Source organism: Telopea speciosissima, chromosome 1 (assembly GCF_018873765.1).
Source record: "Telopea speciosissima isolate NSW1024214 ecotype Mountain lineage chromosome 1, Tspe_v1, whole genome shotgun sequence".
NCBI lineage: Eukaryota > Viridiplantae > Streptophyta > Magnoliopsida > Proteales > Proteaceae > Telopea > Telopea speciosissima.
In genome coordinates, this window is record NC_057916.1 from 27502187 (window position 1) to 27513666 (window position 11480).

Below are 11480 nucleotides of genomic sequence, written 5' to 3' on the forward strand. Positions count from 1 at the left end.
AATCAAATTGATAAAAACAGTAGAAGTAATCCTTATCGGAAATCCTCTTGTGGGGAAATGTCTGTGTGTGTGTGTGTGTGTGTGAGAGAGAGAGAGAGAGAGAGAGAGAGAGAGAGATTACTAACCCTCTTGAGGGTTCAAGGCACCTAGTGAAGCCGAATAGGAGGAGTTTCTGCAATTCCGCTCCAAGTTCCTAACGGCGGCAGTGGGCGTGGCATTATGGTACGAAGAAATTAAACGTAGTGGGACAGCTCAAGGAGGTGATCTGATGAAGCTGAATCTCGCAAAAACAAAGGATTGTGTCGCATGTCGCGTTGGGCTGTGGAATGTGGATGTTGCGACTGAGAAGCGACGTTTGCAGCGAATTCACACATTTCTGCGAATCGTCCGGCATCATAGGCCCATCCGATGACGACACCAGAGCTGGTGCCAGAACCTGCAACACCAACTTAGCATGCGTCGCAAATAGCCATGCCACTAGAAAGGGACAATAACGGCTACTATCCAGAGACTCCCTCTGCAAATGGGGCAGTACCCTTAAGGGTATTATGGTAAGTTCACCCTGTGGTAAGGATAATTTCGTTATTATAAAAGAATTAACAACAACTTTTTTTTTTTTGGTTGGAAGAAAATTTATTGAGAAGAACGGGAAACACTCCTACTGACTGAATCAACAACCTCAGTCAAGCAGGGATCGGAGTTGGGCGGGCCAAACCATCCTTCCAGAAACGGACAGTGCCCTCCTGGCAAGGCAATCTGCTATGGAGTTAGCAGTCCTTGAAATATAAGAAAAATTACAATTTTCCAAATAAGAGGCAATATGCCTGATATCCTCCAGAATTGGCAGCACTCTAATGCCAGGGGCTCCAAGATATCTCCAAAAGTCATCGGGTTTGAGACTGCAATACAACAACTGCCCAAATGATCACGGATAAGAAACCCCACACTACTTAGCTCCGAACTTGGATCAAAGGAAGCATCGCAATTAAGCTTGTAGGAGCCTGGAGGGGGAGGGAACCAAGAACCTTGAGCCAAAGTTGGATCCACCCCCCTATAAGAAATATGAGACTCAGAAGCGCTACAGGCCTCCAAAAACGTCGAACAAGCTTTATGGACAGCCTGGATCACCTCCTCCCTTGACCAAACTTTTCCATTAAAGAGAAAATCGTTCCTAGAAGCCCACAGGTACCAAAGAACGTAGCAGCACCCTGCCGTTATTTCCTTGAAAACCCTCTTGCCCTGAGACGAGAGCCCTTTCCAATTAAGCAAGAATTGAAACAGCTTAAAGTTAGGATCAGGCGCAATTAAAGAGTTCAAGCTGCAACCGAACCAAATAGCACAAGCAAAGGTACAATGGAGGAGGATATGCTCGATGGTTTCATTGACAACAACTTAACTGCATAGACCTAACGAGTGGACCAAGTTGAAATAAAAACATGACATGAAGTAAGGGTAGTCTATGATATTTTTCCAAAGTTTGGCATGTCCGTGATATTTCATATACTTACAAGGGGTGTCCGTGAAATTAACCCAAGAAAAAAAAATACCAATTACTCACTTGATCGGATCAGGTCAAATGCCAAAAATGGTTCTAGAGTGCAGTTTCCCTTTGGATTTTTGTATTTATTAATTTTCGATTATTTTCTGAATATGCAAGTCTAATGTGAATGATACTGAGGTTTTTTTTTTTTCTTGCTCTTGGAATTGGTTAAGCAATTCGACTCTTCTACTTCTGTTTGCCCCTACTGCCGTGTGTGCCCCACACACAAGCAAAGCGGAATGTACCGCCTTATCCCTGTCCAAGCGGAATGTACCGTCTTATCCCTGCCCAAGCGGAATGTACCGCCTTATCCCTGCCCGAGCGCCTTACCTAAACGGGGGTAAGGCAGTACTTTCCACCGCACTTGTGTGGGGGTGCACGATAGTACCGAGCAAGCGGAAGTAGAGGAGTCGGATGTCAATTACTTAGAGGTGATGCAATAATTAATGTTGTGGGCCACTACTCAATTCAGATAGGTCCACTTTTCAATCTCAACTGTGAAGTTGGATGGCCATCATAACTTTCATGACCCAACCCAGCTATGAAATTAGAAGGCAATCATGTAAATAAGGCAGGCCATCACAACTTTGATATTGACTGTGAAGATGGAAGGACAACACAAGTTTGTATGAAGATACAAGGATCGAGCTCGTCTGTGGTTTGGGGTTGAGAGCGTTCTGTCGACCCTTTTATCGACATGAAATCCATGTGGTGGTCTGTGACTTGAGCGCAACACGATGGTCTCTCAACCCCAGGCTGCAAACGAGCTCAATCCGAAATTACAATCATATTTGATGCATTGTGCGGTAAGAAAAACGTGAACAGATACATTAATACATTTATTTACTTATTCCCCCCTTATTGTCCGGTATAAATTGTTGATTGCTTTATCGATTTAGGATCATCTCATGGATGCTTTGGAGCATCGATTTCAGATGCGGTTTCACATTGGAAATTAAGGAATTTTAATCCCATTCAACAATGAGAAGACCTATTATTTTAAGAAGAATTCAACCCTTTCGACAGAAATAAGGAAGAGAACAAAGAGTGCCATTATTTTCCTACCTCTAATGAAAAAACCAAAGTGTTCTAAAGAGGATTGTGATACGGTGTTTGCTGCTTCATCCTGGTATAGTATTGTAATGCAAATCATTTTGATCAAAATGATTATGAACCCAATAACTCTTGTTCTTAGATATAACATTTTGATCAAAACTTGTTATGAACCCCCCCCTATACTGTTTGTTCTTAAGACACCATTTTGATCAGAACTTGTTATGAACCAGGCCAATACTCTTGGATAAAAGAAGTTTTACATTTGTATTTATATCCAGGGCTTCAAAATCCAGCAATCTAGATCAATCTAACAAACTTAACAAATACTTGAAGAGAGAGCCTCCCCCAACCCCAAACCCCCAATTGAACATTGTAAAAAAATTTGGAAGCCAATCCACAACATTTGCATTAATAGGATAAAAAAAATAAAAGGGAGCCATTTCAAATAACATAAGCATAGAAAACAAAAATACAAAGTAGGAACAGAAATTAATCACATTAAAAATAAATCAGATACCCCATCAAAACAACTGTTGTCCACAAACAAACAAACCAAACCCCCTTCCACTCTCTCTCTCTCTCTCTCTCTCTACCAAGAAATTGGTGTGAACCAGATGGGCGGAGACAGAGAAGAAGATGAATGTGAATCATTTGAAAAAAAAGGTTCAATGCTGTTATCTTCAAAGTGAAACACACCCAAATCATGGCAAGTTGTTGGTTTATCTAAAATGGCTGAAGTATTGTGATAGAATTCATCTGTGAAATATATGGAGTTTCCTCCTCTAAATCCAGGGCAGTCGAAAAGTGTGGCCGCCGCCGCCGAGAGAGAGAAGCCTGTACTTGTGCCAATAAATAGCATTTGATCACCCAAGTCCTCCTCCTTAATCCAGCGCCGACGTTGTGGATCTAACTTAAATATCTTGAACATAACAGTTTTGGGGGATGTTAAACCAACTACAAATTCTGCACATCTTATAACCATCAGCAGCTCTCCACGACATTCCACCAAATAAACAGACTTCACCATCTCAGTGGTAAGTCTCTTAAGATCATCTTCTGCTGGAGGAGCAATGTTACAGCTTGTTCTTTTTGGGTGAAGAGGAGGATTACTACCTAATTCCACAAGCATAAGATCATATTCGGAAGTAATAGATTATAATGTCTTCAAGATATTCCCTCAAATGGGGATTTCTTCCAAAGATAGTCCATGCCCCATCCCCTGGTCTGGTCTACAGAAGGCTAAATTCCAGGTATAATAAATCGCTACGATCAAACAATCATCCAAATAATTAGAATTGTTGTTAGTCGTAGCAGCAGCAGCAGGAGGAGGCGGCGACAACATTAACATAGCCTTGCGAATGTAGTTTGGGCTCCGTTCAATCCAGTCAAAGAAAGGTCCCCCACCGAGAGAAGGAAGAGTAGATTGAGGTGGAAGTTCAATTCGAACCCTAGTAAATGGATTCAGAAGAAAATTGCATCCCTTATTACCCACCATTATCAACCATCCCCAGTTAGACCCACAACACCGAGCGCCATAGACTTCAGGAGGCAATTCTAACCTAAAAACTTTCCCATGGAAGACACTGAAAAACCCATGATGATGATGATGATGATCCTCTGACTCTGAGGACTCTGAGGAGGAAAGCATGAGGCATGGGAGTTGAGGTCGAAGGAGAAACTGCCGTATTTTCCTGGCAGCAATAGCAATCGATTGCCAGGACCTACAAACTGCGCTAAAACGATGAAAATCCACCAAGTCTAACTTGTTTACGATTTCCAGAATTATGATATCCTCTGGAAGTAGTAATAGTGCAATATTATTATTCTCGACATCATCATGGCAATTTTCAATAGACTTCTTCAACCGCTTTCTATTGGTATCGCAATCGTCCTCCGGAAGGAAAGCCATGCTATCTCAGCTTACTACTACTGCATATAACCCCCCACCCACGGCACAGATAGATATGGATACCACTACTGTCTGTCTGTGTACCTCCTGCTCCTGCTGCTCCTGCTCCAATTAAATGAAATCACTGGAGTAAATATACACCACCACCTACTACAGAATAATATATATTTGCAATTGAAAAGTGATTTATACAAGAAGTGAGGATGAAAACGTAAGAATCCAACGGTTACAAGATCACTCACTCACACAAGGAGTCTTCTTCAACCGAGAATTTCTCACAACAACAGCTTTCTCCTGAGTCATAGCTAACCACTCTTTCTGCTGATTTTATCTTTATCTCTTCTTCTTCTGTAACAATCAAGTTAGTTACGTGTAGAGGATGGATATATTTGAGTACCTGGAGTGGAGCGACGATTTCCCACTTATAAATTGATTCTAATTTTTTTTTTCTTTCATAGGAAGCAAGCCCTAATGCCGCTAGCTACTACAAGCACTATTGTTCATGATCTGGATTTTGCTTTCTGATGATCCTCAAGGGCAACACGCTCAGGGACTCTGAGATTTTAACACGGCTATAACCCACCTAATAGAAACCCGAAACGCATGAACACTCAAAACAGATCTTGCTCTCCTCGAGCCGTGACGGGAGTTGGAGGGTCTGGCGTATGGAAACCACGGATCTTTATCGCCCCCAGTACTAGGGGCGGTGCTGTGCGCATCGTGCGGTGCAACATCACCCATGTACGTACGGTGGGGTCTACTGTGCACACATGGGCGATGCTACACCGCACGATGCGCACAGCACCGCTCCAGTACTAGGGCGATAATTTTCCAGAAACCACCCCCAAAAACAAAGGACTTGGTCAGTTAACAGGTTGGGCCAAGGTGGGACCCACCTGTCAAATTACCAGCCCACCCCTGTATTTGCTATCATTTGTTTAACGGGAGCTAGAGTAGTGGACCCTCCAGCTTCTGCTACGACTGGAGAAAATCCATTTCCACCCTAACCAACTGATTCCTTATGAATCCTATTTTCGATGGAGTTTTTTTTTATGTTTTAAGTTTTTTGATATGTGGAAGCCCATTGCTATTCTAAAGTGTTAGGTTCAAACCTCTTGCTGCAGGTCTCCCTTCCGCCACATAGAATGGAGTAGGACCTATCTAAAAAAAAATAAAGATGGAGAAGTTGTCTAAGCGTAGGAATCAGGGGGAGAAATAACATCACTTGGAGGACCAAGACAGTGTTCCTAATAAAGGGAAGTGTTTCCTATGGGGAAGCGTGGCTCCGCACATTCTTAAAAAGGAAGGTTTTTTTACAAATGCCCCCTACAACTTTAGTAATTGCAAACTTTCTTTACTTTCAAAACAGCATAGCATTTTGATCCAATCTGTTAGTTTGGGATGACAGAAGTTATTTTCAGGGAATCCAATGACCAAAATGCCCTTATGATAAAAACCAACCAAAATTAAATAGGATAAGGCAGCATTGTAACATGTATTATTGTTGTATGCGTTTTATTATGTTGGATTTTTAAAAAGTACTAATATCTTCTTAACCCATTTAATTGTCATACATATCCTTATCTTAATCCGGACAGGAAACTGAACCAGCCACATACGACAGTCGATAGATAGTGTTCTTTCTCTGAAAAAAATTAAACAGGCAGACCTAACTACCTAAGAGCCCATCAATCTGGTAGAGTGGGCCTACTTATGCTAAGCATGTGAATAGTGTTGGTAGGCCACGAACTATCCAGCTTAGGTCTTGTTCGGATTGATAGGATCAAACTTACATTCCTTACGACCCCTAATGAACATTATAAAAATTAAGAAGCCGAACCATAACATTTGCATCAATAGGATAAAATAAAAGATAAATCATTTCAAATAAAATAAGCATAAAAAGTATAGAATATGAACAAAATTACATTAACCCCCATAATGTTAATCATAAGACAAGCTCTCTACCAAGAAACTGGAGTGAACCAAATGGGTGGAGACAATGAGGAATGTGAATAATTTGAGAAAAAAGGTTCAATGCTGTTATCTTCCAAGTGAAAGACACCCAAATCATGGCAATCCGTCGGTCCAAGTACCATGGATACAATATCGTGAGAGTAATCATCTGTGAAATATATGCAATTTCCTCTAAATCCAGGGTAGTCAAGTGCCGAGATAGAGAAACCGGTACTTGTGCCAATAAATAGTATTTGATCACCCAAGTCGTTCACCTTAATCCAACACAGACGTTGTGGATCCAACTTAAATATCTTGAACACAACAGTTTTGGGGGATACTGAACCAACACCCCATTTAATAACCATCAGCAACTCTCCAAGACATTCCACCAAATAAGCAGACTTTTTCAACTCAGTTGGAAAGTTATTCTGATCTTCTTCCTCTTCTGCTGGTAGGGGAGCAATGTTACAACTTGTTACTTTTTGATGAGGAAATAACTCCACAATCATAAGATCATATTTTAAATTAATGGAATACAATTTTCCATTATAGAAAATAAAGTCTTCAAAAGATGTCCTTAAAGGGAGATTTTCATTGGTGATGGCTGTCCATGCCCTATCCCCTGGTCTACAAAAGGCTAAATTGTAGCTACAATAAATAGCTACAACCAAACAATCATCGGTGTTAACCAGAGAGGATAAAACAACATTGTTAGTAGCAGCAGCAGCAGGAGGAGGCGACAACATTAACATAGCCTTGCGAATGTAGTTTGGGCTCTTTTGAACCGACTCATATATAAATCCCTGACCCAGAGCAGGAATAGTAGCTTGAGGTGGAAGTTCGATTTGAACCTTAGTGAATGGATTCAAAAGAAAATTGCATCCCTCAATATCCACCATTATCAACCATCCCCAGTTAGACCCACAACACCGAGCGCCATAGACTTCAGGAGGCAATTCTAATTTAAAAACTTTGCCATGTAAGAGACTGAAAAACCCATGCTCTGACTCTGACTCTGACTCTGACTCTGACTCTGAGGATGAAGATGAGGAAAGCATGAGCCATGGGAGTTGAGGTTGAGGGAGAAACTGCTGCCGTATTTTCTTGGCAGCAATGGCAATTGATTGCCAGGACCTGCAGACTGCACTAAAACGATGAAATCCCACCAAGTCTAACTTATTAACAATTAGAATCGTGATATCCTCTGGCAGTAATGCAACCGTATTAATAATATTCTTGACATCCACTGTAGTAGTATTGCTATTGCAATCGTCGGGAAGGGAAGCCATTCTAAATCACTGGTTTGAGTATCTGGAGATTTTATGATCCACTAGGGGAGGTATGTATCTCACTCTTCTCCAATTCTCCGATTCTCTGCCTTAATTGATTCGAACTCATACACTTTTCATTATCCTTTATATATATACAATGTACATAGCAGCTTCGTTTCCTTTCCCAACTACGAGTATGATTTAACCACTAGGAATGGAATGCACTATTTCCCACTTCTAAACTGAGTTTGATTTTACCAAAAAAAAAAACTGAGTCTGATTTATTTTTATGGGTCCAATTTTGGTTCAAGCCTTGATCGAGGACCACGGGCTGTCTTGGATGTATAAAAACCTAATTAACCCACAATCTGGCGTGGTTGCACCCTTGGCTCGGATTATTGGGCTGATATATAATTGGTCGAATCCTCACTTGGCTATGTACGTGCCACCCTGGAAGGAGGTTTTGGCCTTGTGGGACATGAACCCGGTTGGCCAGCCTGGGCTACATCTTGGGGCCAAGCTTCTGCCTGTACGTCTTCAAGCTAGCTAGAATTCTATATGTGGTCTATGTTTAGTCTGAGTTTAGTTTGGGCAATTAAGGTTTAATTTAGACATTGGGTTGCATAGTTCAGGGCTATACTTGTTCTCAACTTTGCTCTGTCTTAATTAATTACAATCATAGCTAGCTGCGGCTGAATTCTATGGCCTCTTTGAAGCCCAGCCCAGTTGGTATGACGATGGATTTGGATTATTTGTCACCTTCAACAAGGTCTTGCCTAATATATCTCAGTACTCATGGATCAAGGTATTACTATTATATCAAACGCCTCGGCTGATACATATCAATATTCACGATACTTCATACCGATATAATACTGATACAAATTTGGAGTATTTTGATATCCATATGATACTGATACAAATTGGGAGTATTGGCCAAAAAGTGAATCGACCCAATACCAATACGAGTCGAGATGGCTTGATCTGTGTCCTATTGTTATATGTATCGGTAGTGTGACCGATACAATAACCAATACCGACACATATAATCTTGATCGGGATAGCCATAATTGACGTTTGATAGCGGCCCATCCGGATCTCTGCGATACATGTTAGCTAAATGTGCGTGTATGTTTATGACAACCGAAAATAATTAAATGAATTTTGTTGAGTGTATCAATTTATGTAGTAACCTAAATAAATACAATAGAAGTATATAACATGATATGTGAATCATCATAAAACAGACTAAGAAGGGCACCACTTGCATTTGTTATTTTATGTATTCCGTTTAAGTTAAAACAACAAAAAAAAAAAAAGGATCGAGTATTCCTTAAGCCACGGTGAAGGAGAATCTCTTGACCACGACTTTTGGATGGATGGGAAAAGTTATCGTGCAACAGGAGAGGGTATTATCAACTTCTTCCAATAAGGGGGTATTTTTGGACCCTAGGATTGGTGGTTGAACAACGTGTCAATTATTAAAGGGTATGTCAGCTCTGGTTCCTAATAGGTTTTAGGCACTGTTTCAATATCTAAAATTCCACAAAATCCATTCCTAAGCTGTTAAGCAAGTCAATTACCTATACAGGTGATTACCCCTTCCTCCCCAAAAACACTAAAAAATTACCTATAGGTGTTGCAATGATTAATGTTATGGGCCACACTACTTATTTTTTATGGGCCCACTTTTCAATCTCAAGTGTGACGGTCAAAAGCCATCACTACTTTCATGAGCCAACCTAAGCCCAACAAAAGCCCCACAATTTTTACAAGCTTGGTTTTAGATTGGGCTATGCCTTTCTGAGCTCAGATGCTTGCATCCCTACACCCCAGAGATTGTTAATACCTTGAAATATCTTTGCCTTATTGCCTCAGTATAAATATCTTGTATGTGTATATCACAGAAAATTTGTAGGATCATTTTAATATTGGTATCATACGTGAATTTACTATTATTCTTCCAAAGCTTCCAAAAAAGTGTTATAATGGGAAAACGGACCAATGAAATGGAATAATTCACTTTCCTTTTGGTTCACAAATACTTTCCGAGGTTTTGATATTTTTCAAAATACTCTTCGAGATACCAATTTTTTAACTGTGAGCCCAGGTAGCAAGAAAGTTCAAATAGTGGCAAAAATTTGTTCATCAAAATAGAGATCCAGATGTTCTACGGCGCAGCTGCCCTAGCCTTGCCCCAGCGGGGGTAAAGTGGTCTTTGCGCATGCAACTGTGTCTGCACCGTAGAGGATCTGAATAGTCAAAATAGTGGTGCATACTATTGTGTTTTGAGATATTTCAACTGGATATACTAAATTTTTAGTATATAATGAAATATCCATGGTTTATAATTTGAACTTGAGCCTTGTAAGTGAAGCTAGCTGAATGTAGACCTCACAGTTTTAAAAGACCTCGTGTGGGAATGAGGATTCCAATCTTTATATGGATCACAGTCTTTCCATCACTCACTGATATGGGACTATATGTCTATCTTAGTTGCCCCTGGGGTTAGTTTTTAAGTACAACGGGTTGTACAAGACAAGATATGAGAGGGGTCTATGAATCAAGAATTGGTTCAGTGTTAGGAATCAAATACACAAGAAGGGAAAGTCATGGGAATCAAGTCCATTCATTAATATACTACTTACTTTTTTTCTCTATCTAAAAGGATAATCCCTTCCATATACTTGTTTAAAGTTTAATCTGAACAAATTGAAGTTTATTGAATCCTCTATGATAAAGTGTAAATCATATAAACTGTTTCTACCATTTAAAAAGAATTTTTTTTTTTAAAAAAAAAAAAAAAAAAAAAAGGGGGGTAGGCTTCAATCTTCGTTAATTATCTAACTTAGAAAGTTGGGGTCATCTTGATTTCTGAAATTCTTCATCTAGACCATTTCCTTGTAAGATTCTGAAAACAGTCTTAGCAGGAGACCTTTGGTAGTTTCAAGGTAAGTTGATCAGAAAAAGGTTTGGCCATTAGCATTTATTCACATTCTCCTGTTATGCAACTATCCTTTTTTAATTTAAAAATACTTCCAAGAAGAGATTCTACTTTTAAAAAGTAAGGATAGAAAACTAGCTAGTCTTATCTAGAAAATTTAATACGACTAACTGCAGCAACTACTAGAATTAGTGGTACTAACTACTAAGTAATACTCTTTTTCACACTGGTTTTTATCTATCTATCTATTTAGTGTTTCTAATTTTTCTTTGCGAAAAAGAGAGAGAGAGAGAGAGAGAGAGAGAGAGAAGACAAAAGAAACCGACCAAGACCTTATTTTCAGTGGATGATAAGATAGATTCATTGTATAGGAAAGGGCCAAGCCTCCAAGGGGTGGTGAGTGGTTGGTTCATTCTTTGTTTCATCTTCCATGTTTGTGTGCCATGGAGAGAGCATCTCTATCTATCTGGTGATGGTGATGGGTCCTACCTTAGCCTCTACTTTACTTTGTTTATCTACCGAAAGTTTAGTCCAACTCTCCAAACTGACAATACTTTGGAATTTATCTCCCCTCTTTCTTTCCCAAGTCCCATCTCTGCTTTAGTATTTATCACTCTCTCTCTCTCTTATTCCAAGTCTCCTAGGGATAAAAATCCTCAACCGCTTTTTCATTTGTAAATAGGTGTAACAATCTTCAATCGTTGGATCTTTGTTCACCACGTGCCACTCAATGCAGGCTACATTGCCAAATCTTGTACCACAGAGGATTTTTATCCGTCTCTCAACCATGGTTGTAGGTAG

At 40.0% G+C, this 11480-nt stretch overlaps 2 protein-coding genes across 2 annotated transcripts; both read right to left on the reverse strand.

Annotated features, from left to right (window-relative positions):
* Nucleotides 1-233: 233 nt before the first annotated feature.
* LOC122641014 (uncharacterized protein At1g65760-like) lies at nucleotides 234-4505 on the reverse strand. Its single transcript, XM_043834364.1, has 3 exons — nucleotides 3872-4505; nucleotides 3437-3709; nucleotides 234-436 (listed from the first exon to the last, which is right to left on the reverse strand). Exons 1-3 carry the CDS (start codon nucleotides 4503-4505, stop codon nucleotides 234-236), a joined length of 1110 nt encoding a protein of 369 aa, XP_043690299.1.
* A 1964-nt stretch (nucleotides 4506-6469) lies between these two features.
* On the reverse strand, nucleotides 6470-7753 carry LOC122641110 (F-box protein KIB4-like). Its single transcript, XM_043834466.1, has one exon. The coding sequence runs from the start codon at nucleotides 7751-7753 to the stop codon at nucleotides 6470-6472; it is 1284 nt and encodes a 427-aa protein (XP_043690401.1).
* Nucleotides 7754-11480: the final 3727 nt, after the last annotated feature.